Source organism: Microtus oregoni, unplaced genomic scaffold (genome assembly GCF_018167655.1).
Source record: "Microtus oregoni isolate MIOR12 unplaced genomic scaffold, Mior012 000001F_ref0000356, whole genome shotgun sequence".
In the NCBI taxonomy this organism is placed as follows: Eukaryota; Metazoa; Chordata; class Mammalia; order Rodentia; family Cricetidae; genus Microtus; species Microtus oregoni.
In genome coordinates this window covers 33,216,218-33,231,739 of record NW_024543060.1, presented here as the reverse complement: position 1 = coordinate 33,231,739, position 15,522 = coordinate 33,216,218, and the positions used below count along the sequence as shown (strand labels likewise).

Genomic DNA, 15,522 nt, shown 5'->3' with positions numbered 1-15,522 from the left:
ATCCCAGCACTCGGGAGGCAGGCAGATCTCTGTGAGTGCGGGGCCAGCCTAATCTACAAGAGCTAGTTCCAGAACAGGTGCCAAAGCTATAGAGAAACCTTGTCTCGAAAAAAACCAATAAACAAACAAACAAGTAAAAAAGACATCTCCTCTGACCATATGGCCACTAGCTCAGGCTTAAAAAATAAAGACAAATTAACTATATCAATTTAGCTTTTCTCTGGTGAGCTACTAAAATGACCCCAAATCAATACCCCCTACCTAACAAGAGCCAAACGAAGTCAAGCGTGGAAGGCATCTCTAGCCTTGGATGAGCCACTTCCTTTGAACTGCTTGTTGCTCTTTCTGCTATATCTTTTCTGAGCACCCCCATTCATCCCCCTCTTAGGCGAGAGCAGCAATGTTTAATCATCTTGCTTTTGCTAGATTGTCTCCTAGTAGGATGTCTTAGCCTCTGGCTAATTAAAGTCTGGACCTCCTTATTCTAATGTTTTGAGATGACAGGAATGATGTGTGGGGCTATATTCTGCACATGACTGAGACGTCACCGAGAATTCCAGTGTCCAGTTGAGTGACAGTCAACGAGAGGTGTCTGGGCTGTTGACACAGTCTTTGGGACATAACTAACCAGAAACTTCCTTTTTGGAGCCTAGATGACTTTAGGGCCACTTTCACCAGAGATGGTGGTAGAGGATGCTAAAATAAATACACTGAAGTCACTGAAGTCTGAAGATAGTGGAGTGTGGACACGCTGAAGGGTGAACACACCAAACCAAGAACATACTGAAGTATGTATATAGTATATAGAAGTATGTATACTATGAATTATGGACATACCAAAAATATAAGTATACTGAACACACCAAAATATGGACACACTGAGAAGTATGGACACCTTAAAGAAGTGTGGACATGATGAAATATGAAAACCCTGAATATGGACACATTTAAGAACAGACATATTGAAGTGTGACCACAACTAAGAGTAAACATGCTGTATGTAAAACATATGGACACACTGAAGTGTGAACATGCCGAAGAGTAAGCATGCTGTATGGGAGAAGTGTGGACACACAGGACATATGGACACACTGAAGTAGCTTCTGATAAAATCTGCTGCCATTGCTACTTTGCTTGGCCTGTCCTAAACACTATTCATTTAGTTGCTCTCTACTTTCTGGTTGTTACTATTCTGGCAAAATCTACTAGATGTTTTTTTCCTCTGTGGTTCATAATCAGTATGACTATGAATAATACTTTAGCTATTAAACCCGATTCTCCATTGTGAGAACTGTATTTCAGAATGCAGCTTACTTCAGGGCATATGCTGCCTCTGAGTTCTAGTCCAGACATTCCATTCTTCTCTTAGTTTTATTTATTTTTTTAAATATTTTTATGGTTTAAACTTTATTTTATGTGCATTGGTATGAATTTGTCAGATTCCCCTGCAACTGGATCTTCAGACAGTTGTGAGCTGCCATGTGGGTGCTGGGAATTGAACCCGGGTCCTCTGGAAGAGCAGTCAGTGCTCTTAACCACTGAGCCATATCTCCTGCCCCCTCTTTTCTTAGTTTTAGCGTGTTGATATGTGAATAACAAGATCAATGGCCTGATAAGTGTACATTGAAATATCAAAAACACGGTTAATTCTGACTATAACCTAATATCACTGCTAGTATTTTCTCTTGGCCACTGCATATTTCAAGAGACTTAGAGCTTTTTAGGTGTGTAGTGTGTGTGTGTCCTATGTCCTGGAGTTCTTTGATTTGTCATAAGTGGAAATTTTCTGAAACTCAATAAGCCTCTCTGCCGATACAATAATCCGAACCAGACCAAATCAAACTGACTTAGAAAAATCCCAGGTTTAATAGATACCAATGTTCCCAGATGGCTTTCCAGCCTCCCAGAGAGGAGACAGGAAAGGAAGACTGGAAAACCATGTGTTTGTTCTCTGGGGGGCAATTTAAATACCCTGTGGGAGTGTTCTTGAGCATCTCTGGGGAGGGGTCATCATTTGGCGGGTTTTCTTGAGGACGGAGTCTGGACTGAGGTAACTCTAGGGAAGGAGGCTTGGCCTGGAGCCCCCACCAAAACATCCTAGACTCTTTGGGTATATGGATGCCAGGGGTTGGGGTGAGGCTTCTGCTTAAACATTCCAGACTCTTTGAATATGTAGATGCCAGGGGCTGGGGTGGAGCATCCACCCAAACATCCCAGACTCTTTACTATTATTCTAAGAGAGTCATAAAACTAGAGGGTTAAAAATGATTAATAAGAGGTTGTTTACTGACTTCTTAACAAAGACCAGGGATGGCAAATGGTTAGTGCAGAAGTGTCTGCTCTGCGATCCTGACAGCCCAAGTTTAATCCCCATAACCATGTGGACAGCTTGACACAGCGTGCACACCGGCAAACCCAGCACCCCATGCACAACGGGAGGCACATCTAGAGGCCTGTGCTAGGAAACTGGAGGGCCGGCCGGCCTGCAGCATGCAGTACAGCAGAAGTAAGACACTAGGCGGAAGGCAGCAGTGCTCTCCGAAATTGTCCTTTGACTTCCAAATATGCACATGTCATGTATGTCCCCCATCCGCTCACAAATCTTAAAAGAAGAAAAGTCAGACAAGTGTATTACTATTTAAAGAAAATATTTAGCAAACTCCTAAAATACAATGGGAATATATATATATTATATATTTCATTCTTTAAAAACAAAAGACACTCAGAAGTTGACTAATTTCTACAACACATAACAAATATGAAAGTTTGACAGAAAAAGCCAAAAGGGTATTTATACCCAGATAAGCTGTTTTTATGATGACATATTTTATTGCATCACACAAGACAGAGAGCTTTCAGTGCAGGAGACAGCAAAGATATTTAAGAATTTAAAGGAGGCGATGAAAAGACTAAAGGCGGCGAAACCAGAGCAGAAGAGCTCAGAGCTCCTTCTAGGTTCTCTACAGTGTAAACATCATGGCCCCAAAGAATCCAAGTGGCTTGGCATGCTGGTGCGTGTCTGTAATCCCAGCACATCGAGACTGAGGCAGGAGGATGCTAAGTGTGATGTCTGCCTAAAATACATAGTGAAGGCCTGTTATAACAAATTCAACTCATGCCACTCAATGCCAATTCAAGGAGAATTAACTCTGAAGCATTGAAAACGGAGATTAAGTTGTTGTTCCTGGGAAATGCGCACAAACCCATCACACACTCTTGTGAGGCCAGAGTGCAATGCACAAAGGCAAAGGGACTGAGTGGTAAGTCAGAAATATTAACATACTTCCATCAGGCCATGCTGGCTGGGCAGCAAGCCCCGAGACTGACCTGTGTGTGTGTCCTCAGCGCTAGGATTACAACATGTACTACCCTTGGGTTTTTACCTTTGGAGTGCCAGAGACCGACCTCCGCTCTTCAAGCCAAGTCCCTAAATATCAAATATGGTTTAGAAAAAGATGCCTATTTTTTGGGGAGGGTAATTTTTAGGTTATTATTATTATTTGGTGGTGGGGGGGTCAAACCTACGGTTTCATAGACACTAGGAAAGTGCACTGCAGTGTAGTGTGAGGTCTAACTAAGCAGCTTAGGCTGGCCTCGAACTCATTCTGCAATCTACGCAGGCCCTGAACTTGCAATCCTCTTGTCAATAGTCTTGAGCAGCTGGGCCTTCAGGCCTGTGCCGGCAGTCATGAACAAAAAGATTCAACTTTTGAGTTTTAGAAGGAATACACAAAAGGCTTGCCTTTCCCCTGACTCTTAGCCCTGTCTACTCTGTTAGAAGCAATCTGTAACTGTCTTGGAGTGGGACAGCGAGTACAATATCCTTGACTTGAAAGCACTTAAAACAGCACAGAAGAATTTATAGTCGTTCCAGATATATTTATCCCTCGAATACCCTCAGTTATGACTGCACAAAGCTCTATAGAGAACAAAATTTCTTTTTTTTTTTTTTTTTGGTTCCCTAACAGGGAAGAGAACAAAATTTCTAAATCTATATCGGGGCCGGCAGTAGCTAGAGTCAGTGCACACGCACTGCTCAGTCTCCTACCCAGAGCTGCCAAGAGAAGGAAACAGCAACAACAGCGAACCCAAACCAGAACAAACGGCAAAACTGAGCAAAAACAACCAAAGTAACCATACAGGCAAACATTAATGCTGTGTGGGTGTGTTTCTATGTTTTCATTATGACGATTCTTTCCTTGAAACTCATTTACAATTGTATTTAATTTTTAATGTTTTGAATCTGCTTTACCGCTGACTTAATATTTAACTTGTAAAGAGCACCACCACTACTGATTAGAAATAGACAAACCTGAAAAGCAATCACGTTTTCACTTAAGGAAATATTAGCGTACCTACTTAGTGGTCCCCCCGAGTCACGTCAAGTGCAAAAAAGTAACTGAGTAGGTATGTGAGAAAAAAATGTAAAAAGGTATTCTTAAGAAACTTTCCAAACAGTTAACTATGAACCAAAAAGGTGACACACATATAGAACTATGCAATCTGTTGGAACCCTTTATGAAGTGGATTGCCTAAGGGGTACTTGGGACGTGAAATGTCCCTGAAATCTTCCGAGAAATCAGAAAGAACATATGGGTTAGACTCCAGGAACATAAACAAACCATCAAAGAATGATAATTATACTGTGACTTCACTTTTCAGAAAGCTGCCTAACTGCAGGGCTTGTTTCCTTCTGCTGGTGATTTGCACTGCCCTAACAAGTGGTTACCTAGGCAAAGGAAGTCAGCCGGTGAGTGTGGCTTTGTACATTCTAAGGGCTTAGTAAGGGGTCCTTCATTAATTCAGGTTAAATACCAACTGAAGTGACCATGGGAAAGTGAACGGGACAGCAGATTGCTAGGTCTCAGAAGCAGATGTCCCCTGTTCTCCAAATGCTAAGTATTCCTCAGAGACTTGATAAGCAGAGGCTGCTGTTGCTATACTTATCAGGCCTCGGGTTTGCAGAGGAGCTCTATGCTAGACAAACCTTCCAGACATGACTATCTAGCAGCTGCTTTTAGATATTTCTTTGAAACTGTTCTAGGATATGGCAGTCTGTACTTTTCCAGTTAAAACGGTACTGGTAATCAGAAAGAGACAGTTTTGGTGGTGGCAGGGCGGGGGGAGGGGGGAGGTGAGATACGTATTAAATGCCAGTTACTAAAGCTATTTGATAGCTGGTAGTAAATTACTATGGAGAGATAGGAACGAGGTATAATGACTGTAATAGACTTTCGAATGGCTACTTACCATGTGCTAAGTACTGTAGGAAGTAAAGACGTGAAGAGGAATGTGGCACCTTATTGGGCAAGACAGGGGCATAACTGTGCTGGTAGAGGGGTGAGTGCGGACGGGAATCCTAGCAGTAAGGAGGTTCTGCCTGGAACCATGGTGCTTGGAAGGGTGGGTAGTATGATCAAGGTCAACAACTTGTCTCAGGGGAAAAATATTCAAGTTTTCCTTGTCTAGTTTTGGAGGGCTCTGTGTCAAAGAAAAGCATTCAAAACAGCTTTGAAATCGCATGAAAAGAACATTTATAACCCCCCCCCCCATAACACCATCTTTCTCTATTGGTGAGGAAACTGAAGGAAAAGAGTCTTCAGTTAATTTGTTTTTCTTGAGAATGTCTCACTAGGCAGCCTTATTGGCCCTGAATTTGCAACCCTCCTGATTTAGTCTTCTAAGTAGGAGATTTACAGGCCATGCCAACCACAGTTGACTCGAACCCATGTCTTGTTTACTGACTCTTAGCATTTTTTAAAAAACTGCATTTTAAAATACAAGAAAAAGAATATAAACACAACCTTACTCTTACAGTTTCTGTTTCAGACAGGAACACTCTGTAGACCAGGCTAACCTCAAATTCCCTAGCCCAGGCTGTCCCTGAGCTCCTTAACCTTCTCTATTTCTCAAGTGCTAGCATCACAGACATACGTCAACACATGTGGCCCAGCTTACGTAAGAGCAAGGAAGAATGTACGGACAGTTTCAGCAGGGCAGAAGGCAGAACGCAGTCAATGCCAACTGTCCATTGTCTTCACAATTTTACCTAGCATGCTGAATGCTGCTGGAGAAACATGACACATTCTAACACTACTATAAATACATAACACTTTAGCATGGCAAGTCTTTTATGCTGCTGTAACTAACACACAACATTCTTTGTTATGCAGCTATTTAACAATTCTCTTCTCTTTAAAACTCATACACTATTGTGTCTTTTCCATTACAAAACCTCATCATAAGCAGGCTGTGGGCTGGCAAGACAGCTTAGCAGGTAAAGGTGCTCTCTCTCTCTCTCTCTCTCTCTCTCTCTCTCTCTCTCTTCTCTCTCTCTCTTTTCTTCGAGACAGGGTTTCTCTGTAGCTTTGAAGACTGCCCTGGAACTAGCACTGTAGACCAGGCTGGGCTCGAACCCACAGAGATCCTCCTACCTCTGCCTCCCAAGTGCTGGGATTAAAGGTGAGCGAGCGCCACCACTGCCCGGCTCAGGTGAAGCCTCTTAACTCCAGGTTAATGCCCTGAGTTTGAGCCCTAGGACTCACATCCACAAAGCTGTTCTTTGACCTCCGAATGCATGCTATGTGCCCCTGTTCCAACATAAATGTTTCTAAGAAAGAGGCTGAGTGTGGTGCATGTAACCCTACAACTCAGAAGCCGTCTCAAAACCAGGCCACCCTGAGCTATATATGATAAAGAGTTCTAGGGTAGCCTGGGTTAGAGAGAGATCCTGTCTCAAAACCAAACTGAAACAAAATGTCATTAGACAGGAGCTTCTTAAACTCTCACTATCTGTTATGGTTTGGATGAATGTCCCTCAAAGGTCTACATGTTTCAATGCTTGGCTTTGGGATATGGGAGATGGAAGGTCTTTGAAGCCAGGGGTAGTGGGGGTTGCTTAGGTTAGTGAGGCGTGTCTCAGAAAAGGATAGTGGACCCTGGCTCTTTTCCTTACACGCTTTCACTTCCTGGCCATGAGGTGTGAGTGGTTTTGCTTTGAATTAACTCCCACTTGTCAAGGGCTCAAAAGCAATGTAATGAACTTACCATGGCTACACCTTCTAAAACCATGAGCCTAGCCCAAATGAGCACTTTCCTTCATAAACCGCTTATCTCAGGCATTTGTTACAGAGACGGAAAGTCATAACCATAGTCTACAAATGTGCTTTCTCTTCAGAGCAGAAAATGGTGGCAGTCTCTTCTAAAGCCACATGCAGGCCATGTGCTGACCTGAAGCCTGAAGCTGGCAGTTGCTGTGAGTGCCTCTGCTAACACTGGTGCCTAGCTGCCAACTGCCTCTCAGATTTTTAGCGTCTCTACCTGGCTTCGTCCTGGCACCCATCTAACTTCCAGCTTGGGGAGATAAAATATCTTTCAATTTTTTTCTTTCTTAGAGACAGGATTGTACTATGTAGCCTAGGCTAGCTTTAAACTTGAAATCCTCCTGCTTTGTTTAGCCTCCCAAGGATGTCAGATGTGTGCCTCATGCCCAGCGGAGACACTGTTTCCTCTGCCCCATAGTTGGACCTTGTACCACACACTCTTACTCACCGAGCTCAAGGCTTGCCTATTATTTTCCCCTCTGCCTTTCTGTTTATCTCAGTGTGATTTGCCTGTTGGTGCTTTTTTTTTGTTTGTTTGTTTGTTTTTTGTTTTTCGAGACAGGGTTTCTCTCTGTAACAGTCCTGGCTGCCCTGGAACTCACTTTGTTGACCAGGATGGTGTGGACTCACTGAGATCCACCTTCCTCCACAGTTTATGCCCCCTACCTCCCGCAGGTTTCTCTGTGCAGCCTGAACGTCCTGCATCTGCTGGCCTCCGCCTTCAGAGTGTCGGGACTAAAGGCGTGCCCCGGCCACAGTTCATTAATGCTGTGGTCTGGTGAGGCGGGATGCTGCTCCACTGAGGTATTTTCTAATGTACACACATGTGGCTGCTGTTTGCACTCACCTAGCTGCCTTATACAAGTGAGCACTTTTTGGTTTTGTTTTTTGTTTGTTTGAGATAGGGTCTCAATACATAGAACTCACAGCCATCTACCTTCCTCTGCTTCCTGTGTGCTGGAATTAAAGGCATCGACCATCATTTTGCCATTTCTTTCCCTTAGTTTTCTTTTTGTTTGTTTTTTTTTTTTTTTTGAGACTTGATGGTACTACGTGGTCCAGGCTGGCCCCAAACTCAATATGTAGCCCGTGCTGGTGCTGAACTCTTCCATTGTTCTGGCTCAGATTCTTAGGAACTAGGAGTGTAGGTATGTGCCACCATGGCCAGCTAACACACTGGCACTTCACAACTACTGAGTGGACAGCCGCCTTCTGTAGGGGATGATGTAACGGAGGGTGACATCATGGTGGACAGGAAGCAGCCCAGAGTCTGGCCTGACCAGTTGACGGTAAGCAGGCATGCCGACAACAGACCTGGTCTCGCAGTGGCTTTGCCTGCGCTTTCTCAGCTCCCCTTTCTTCTGATGCTCTTCACGGTTCACTGTGTGAGCTGCCTTCCACACGAGTGTTTCTCTCGACCCTGTCACACTGCTTTTGTTCTCATCTATACATTCTCATGAGTTAATCTATTCCCATGTTAAAATAATGCTATTGGTGGGGGGGGGGGGGCAGTGGTGCAGGCTTTTAATCTCAGCACTCGGGAGGCAGAGGCAGGTGGATCTCCTGGTTTGAGGCCAGCCTGGTCTACAGAGTGAGTTCCAGGGCAGTCAGGGCTACATAGAGAAACCCTGTCTTGAAAAAAAGAGGACAGACACAATGCGTTCACCCACAGTGCTTCCAATGTCCAGTTACTGCTAAGACTAACAGCAAATAGTCAGTTTGGTTCCTTTGGCTTCTTTTTGAAAAACTTAACTGTTTAAGGTTTTTATTTTATTTGTTCCATCAAGTATCAATCTTTGTGCAAGTGAAGACATTTAAGAGTAAAACAGATTGTCATCTACTGGAAATAGAAAAGGGTATTGTATGGCATCAAGAACAAAAGAAAGGAGAAAGGCTGTAACACCCGGATAAGACATTCATCTATGAGGGTTTTTGGCAACTAAGATAAAATGAAGCACACTGAAGTACACAGTTTTCATTTTTGACACAACATAAAGATATAAATTCATCACAGAGGCAAATTTTCCTGGAACTAATGCAAGCAATAACTCATAAGGAGGCTTTCCTTCCTCCCTCCCTCCCTCCCTCCCTCCCTCCCTCCCTCCTTCCCTCCCTCCCTCCTTCCTTCCTTCCCTTCTGTCTATAAAGCTGTAAGCATGGCAGATTCACTTCACATTGACCACAATCAGTTTCACCTGTACCATCGGGGTCAGCAATGACTAATGCAAGCAATAACTCATAAGGAGGGTTTCTCTCTCTCTCTCTCTCTCTCTCTTCCCTTTTTCCTTCCTCCCTCCCTCCCTCCCTCCCTCCCTCCCTCCCTCGCTCCCTCCCTCCTTCCTGTCTATAAAGTTGTAAGCATGGCAGATCTGCTTCACACTGACCACAATCAGTTTCCCCTGCAGCAGCAGGACCCCGATGACTACCAGAGGACCGCAGTAAAGACTGAAACACAGAATTCACGGCAGCACTTACATCCCTTCAGTAGTCGAGATTACATTGGATTTTGTGCTGCTCTCTCTCATCACAGCTAAGAGCACGACAATACATGTGCCTCAATAGAAGGAATTAGCTGAGATACCTTGTCTTTTACTGCAGTTTAGTTTCACCGAATACAGAAACAAACAAAAAAAAAGGAGAACACAGAATGAAGAGGTTTCTTTATACAGCCTTTGCCGTCCTGGAACTCCCTCTATCCACCTGCCTATCTGCCTGCCTCTGCCTCCCAAGTGCTGGAGTTAAGGTGTGCGCCACTACGCCCATATAGTGTGTGTGTGTGAGTGTGTATGGTTAGGATTTTATACACACACACACACACTGGATATATATAGCATATATATCTGCCTCCCAAATGCTGGGGTTAAGGTGTGAATCACTATGCCTTTACAGTGTGTGTGTGTGTGTGTGTGTGTGTGAGTATATATGGTTAAGGTTTTATACACACACACTGGATATATATATCTATATATATATCTATATATCTGTCTCTCAAGTGTTGGTGTTAAGATGTGGGCCACTACGCCTCTACTGTATGTGTGTGTGTACGGTTAGGGATGCACACACAGAGGATATATATATAAATCATATATATATATATATCATATATATACGATTTTTCAAGACAGGGTTTCTCTGTATAATAGCTCTGACTGACTGTCCTGGAACTTGTTCTGTAGACAAGGTTGGCCTCAAACCCACAGGGATTGCCTGCCTCCCTGCCTCCGGAATGCTGGGATTAAGGGCGTGTGCTCCATTGCCAGGCTCCAGTATACATTTTTATAACACTAACTCAGAAAATGAAACTTTGTATGATCAGACTCCAGATGTTTTAGAAATGACAATTTGGAATGCCCTACTCGGTGCCTTTTTTATTTACCAGCAATTGTCAGCATGTGACTTGGATCTAGCTCCCGTTCCAAACACGTACAGCCATGCACGAGAGAACTCAGTAGTCTGCTAAAGGCTGGAGCTGGAACCCTAACTCAGAACAGGATCTGAGGGGCTTTAAAGTGTTCATTTGTTTCCTATCTGAACCACTAACTTAAGCTTCTGGAATTTAGCTGATGAAAACCATGATTTACTTAAGTGATACCCCAGGGCCTTGAAGTAGCGTAAATAGCCAGTAGCCTTGGTTGCCTTTAGTTAGGTTTTTGTCACTGGGACAAAATGCCCGAGGAAACAACTGAAGGGAAGATGGATTATTTCAGTTCACAGCTTTTTAGTTATTATTTGGACTCATGAGTAATGTAGTTTTAAGTTTGATGTATAAAATGTATAAATACAATTGCTTTTATAATTTTCAAAGTGTAGCATAATCTTTTAGAATTAAATGAGATTTGCCATTCTGAAAAGAAAAAGTCTTATACAGCTTTATGATGGAAAAGAAATCTTTGGTTATGATCCCTTAACTGAATATATTTAAAAACATACTCGGGCTAACTCAGGTGCTCATAGTGAAGAAACAATTGCTGGAAGGCAGAATTCTAGGGCATAAGTGATGGCTGTACTGATGGAGATGGCCCAGAGTGAAAGACAGAAAGACTGAGTATCTGCCAAGGAGCTTTCCCTAGCTCTGCCATCTGTTCCCGAAGGGTTTATCTACCTCCAGTCTCCTCTAATCTGCAGTCCAGAGGCTCGAGATAGAGCTCAACTGAAAGCTTGCCTAGCACGGATGAAGTCCGAGTTTCGTCTCAGGATAATGGTAGACATATCTTGAAATCTTAGTACTTGGTAGGTGGAGGTAGGAGGCTCACAAGTTCAAGGTTTGGCTACACAGTGAATTTGCGGCTAATCTGGGTTACATAAGACTGTATTAAAAAGCAAGGGTAGGGGGCTGAGATGGCTCAGAGGTTAAGAGCACTGGCTGTTCTTCTAGAGGTCCAGAGTTCAATTCCCAGCAACCACATGGCTCACACCCATCTGTAATGAGATCTGGTGCCCTCTTCTGACATGTAGTCAAGTAAATATTTAAAAAAGAAAGAGAGTGAGAGAGAGAGAAGGAGGAGAAGGAGGAGGAGGAGGAGGAGGAGGAGGAGGAGGAGGAGGAGGAGGAGGAGGAGGAGATGGGCTGAGCAAGCCGTGAGAAGCACAAACAGCAGCCCTCCATGGCCTCTGAATCAATTCCTGCCTTCTGGAATCCTGCCCTATTTGAGTTCCTGTCCTGACAATGCTGAAGGGTTAGCCAAATAAACCCTTTCCTCCCCAGTTTTCTAAATAAATAAATAAAAATAAAAAAAAATTTAAAAAAGCAAGGGGAAAATATCAATTCAGTGAGTTTCACTATTTAGCACAGCCTCCGCCTCAGCATCTAGAGTGCTGTCTCAAGGCAAGCGTTGTCATGATTGCCCCCGCTTGACTCTTCTACCATGGCAGAAGAAGATATAAAAGATACCTCTAAGAGAATTCACCCCCAAAGCCATTTCTTTTTTTCCTGAATGTGATTTTAATTTATGTGTATGTGTGTGCCTGCTTGTGAATCATATACATGCCGTTGTCTACAGGAGCCAGATGTTATTACAACTCTTAGAACCAAGCCCAGGGTGCAACTGAGTGGTTTCTCCAGCCTTTCCCCTATTTCTAGTGAGGACAACCTTCCAGCCCCCCAACACCACTTCTAGGACAGGCACCTCGGAAATGTTTCTAGCGACAGTCCCCCAGCCAATCTCTCTCTCCAATATTCTCTCAGTGATTCCATCCCAAGCAGTTGACACACTGTTCCAGACCAGAAAACAACTTTAGTAGTCTCATAAATCAGGGATTTCTCTTGAAATGTTATATTTTAGAAATGAAATGATAGAAATGTGACCAGAAGAAGCAATGATTACGACAGTATGCTGGAAAATGCTCTGGACTGAAACACTACACTAAGGACTACCAACCGCCGGGGAGGACCAGCTCCAGGCCCTCCCATCACTGTCAAAGCTGGGGAGAACCAGCTCCAGGCCCTCCCATCACTGTCAACCGCTGGGGAGGACCAGCTCCAGGCCCTCCCATCACTGTCAACCGCTGGGGAGGACCAGCTCCAGGCCCTCCCATCACTGTCAAAGCTGGGGAGGACCAGCTCCAGGCCCTCCCATCACTGTCAACCGCTGGGGAGGACCAGCTCCAGGCCCTCCCATCACTGTCAACCGCTGGGGAGGACCAGTTCCAGGCCCTCCCATCACTGTCAAAGCTGGTGAGGACCAGCTCCAGGCCCTCCCATCACTGTCAACCGCTGGGGAGGACCAGCTCCAGGCCCTCCCATCACTATGAAAGCTGGTGAGGACCAGCTCCAGGCCCTCCCATCACTGTCAAAGCTGGTGAGGACCAGCTCTAGACCCTCCCACCAATGTCAACGCTGGTGAGGACCAGCTCCAGGCCCTCCCATCACTGTCAAAGCTGGTGAGGACCAGCTCCAGGCCCTCCCATCACTGTCAACCGCTGGGGAGGACAAGCTCCAGGCCCTCCCATCACTATCAAAGCTGGTGAGGACCAGCTCCAGGCCCTCCCATCACTGTCAAAGCTGGTGAGGACCAGCTCTAGACCCTCCCACCAATGTCAACGCTGGTGAGGACCAGCTCCAGGCCCTCCCATCACTGTCAACTGCTGGTGAGGACCAGCTCCAGGCCCTCCCATCATTACCAACCGCTGGGGAGGACCAGCTCTAGGCACTCCCATCACTATCAAAGCTGGTGAGGACCAGCTCTAGACCCTCCCACCACTGTCAAAGCTGGTGAGGACCAGCTCTAGGCCCTCCCATCACTGTCAACCGCTGGGGAGGACCAGCTCCAGGCCCTCCCATCATTACCAACCACTGGGCAGGACCAGCTCTAGGCACTCCCATCACTGTCAAAGCTGGTGAGGACCAGCTCTAGACCCTCCCATCACTGTCAAAGCTGGTGAGGACCAGCTCCAGGCCCTCCTATCACTGCATAGAACGTGCAATGGGACACTCACCCAGAAAAGCTTGGCAGTTTCTTACCAACACATGCTTTACCCTGAAACCCAGTATTTGAGCTCTAGTATGTACCCAAGAGAAACAGTGGCCCATATTTTGCACAAATATCTACATACAATTATAATACAATTGTCTAGAGTGGTGATATCTGTAGATTTAGTAATTTTTTATTTTTAAATAATTTATTTAACTTTATCTTATATGCATTGGTGTAAAGGTGTCAGATCCCCTGGAACTGGAGTTACAGACAGCTGTGAACTGCATGTAGGTGCTGAGAATTGAAACCAGGTCTTCTAGAAGAATAGCCAGTGCTCTTAACTACTGAGCCATCTCTCCAGCCCAATAATGTGTTTTAAAATGAAACAACAAATGACAAAAATCATCAAATAGCTATAAAATTATAACTAGTATATTACATTGCAATATTAATATAAGAGTAAAATAAAAAATTAAAAGTAGCATAGCATGACTCAAATAGCTATCAACTGGCAAATGAATTAGTAGACTGTGTTGAAGCCATATAACATGATATAAATACTCAGTAAAGTGAAAAAAGCCAGGTGTAAAAGGCTACATGCTGCTAATTTAATTTACATGATTTTCTATAAAAGGTCAAACTACAGGTAAAGAAAATAGGGAAGTTAATGTCAAGGCACGGGATGGGGGAAAAGGAAGCCAGCTCAAAGGAGGCATGAGAGAGTTTTGGGGGTGGTGAGGTTATTTTACATATTGATGGTGGTAATAATAATATTCAAAAGAAACAAGAGAAATTAATGTCCTCAAAGTTGAATCATACTGTTTATATATCTTTTTTTTTTTTTTTGAGGTAGGGGCGCATGCATCTCAGGCTAACCTCAAACTTACTAGGTAGGCAACCTTGAACTTCTGACCTTCTTGTTTCTCTTGGCTGGCTGCCTAAATGATAGGTGCTCAGCTTTATTTGGTACTTGGAATGAACCCAAGGCCTTGTGCATGCCAGGTAAGCAGGCTATCAACTGAGCTATATACCTGGCCCTGTTTATATTATCTAATAAATATGATTTAAACCACAAAATAATCAGCTAGCACGAACTGGACTAGATAGATTTAAAAAGGGAGGAAGGGTGGAAGGAAGGGTGGGCGGTCTGGGGAAGGGTGAAAGAGAACACAAAGGTAGTAGGTTGAGAGGTGGGGGATCTGAGGGAACGAGATGAATGTCATTAAAATATACTGCATGAAACGGTTTATAATAAAGTTTATAAATTAAAAAATTAAAATTTCAAAGAATTAAAAACATTTGGTGAGCAACAATTAAAAAATATAAAAGAGCCTTACAAATCTGCCCATGGTGGTGCACACCAGAATCCTGGCACTTAGGAGTTGAAGGAGGGGAAGAAGCTCACAGCTGTCCTTGGCTAGAGAGCTGGAGGGCAGCCTCAGGCACGGGAGACCCACCGCCAAAGCCCTTGAATTAAAGTCCACTATTGCACAGGAGGACGGAGTGCATGGTGACAGGTGAGACAGGGCACACTGAAGAAACTTAATGTCTTATGGCAGAAACAAATAAAGCAGGTAGTAGTCACACAATGTGAAAATCAGTGACGGAGACATTAGAAAGGCATTCCAGAAATGAGAGCTAGCTCTAGAAATACAAGACATCACAGATCAAATGAGGAACACAGGACCCCGGCAGCCAATCATCTTAGTGCAAACATGGATCTGGGAGTGCTCAGGAGGTGAGCACTGCACATGGTGGGAAAGTACCTCTCGGTGGTTTAGAAGCTGCTCCAGATCCAGTGCCATTTGATTCTTTGTCTGCAGCAGGGCTGACTTTTCTTTATTTAGATTGCTGGAAAGAAAACAAGTTTTAAAAAGTGACCATGCTGTGTGAGTTAAGAGACAGTAAACACAAAGAATAAACATACATTTGGTGGTCTGAACTGGAGACACATGGGGTTTGTAGTCCAGACACAGCAGAGCAGACACTGTAATGTTAACTGAGCG

The 15,522-nt window shown here is 44.2% G+C and overlaps 1 protein-coding gene across 4 annotated transcripts in view; it reads right to left on the bottom strand.

The window, feature by feature from the left end:
- Nucleotides 1-15,522, bottom strand: part of Pibf1 (progesterone immunomodulatory binding factor 1) — a 149,491-nt gene that overhangs the window by 20,222 nt on the left and 113,747 nt on the right. For 3 of the 4 annotated variants that reach the window (XM_041675467.1, XM_041675485.1, XM_041675476.1), the window contains one exon: nt 15,283-15,367. In XM_041675467.1, the coding sequence (XP_041531401.1) occupies nt 15,283-15,367 (85 nt within the window). Of the gene's footprint in view, nt 1-1,940; nt 2,603-15,282; nt 15,368-15,522 lie in introns of those variants that run through there. The other variant, XM_041675495.1, reaches the window with a different exon arrangement.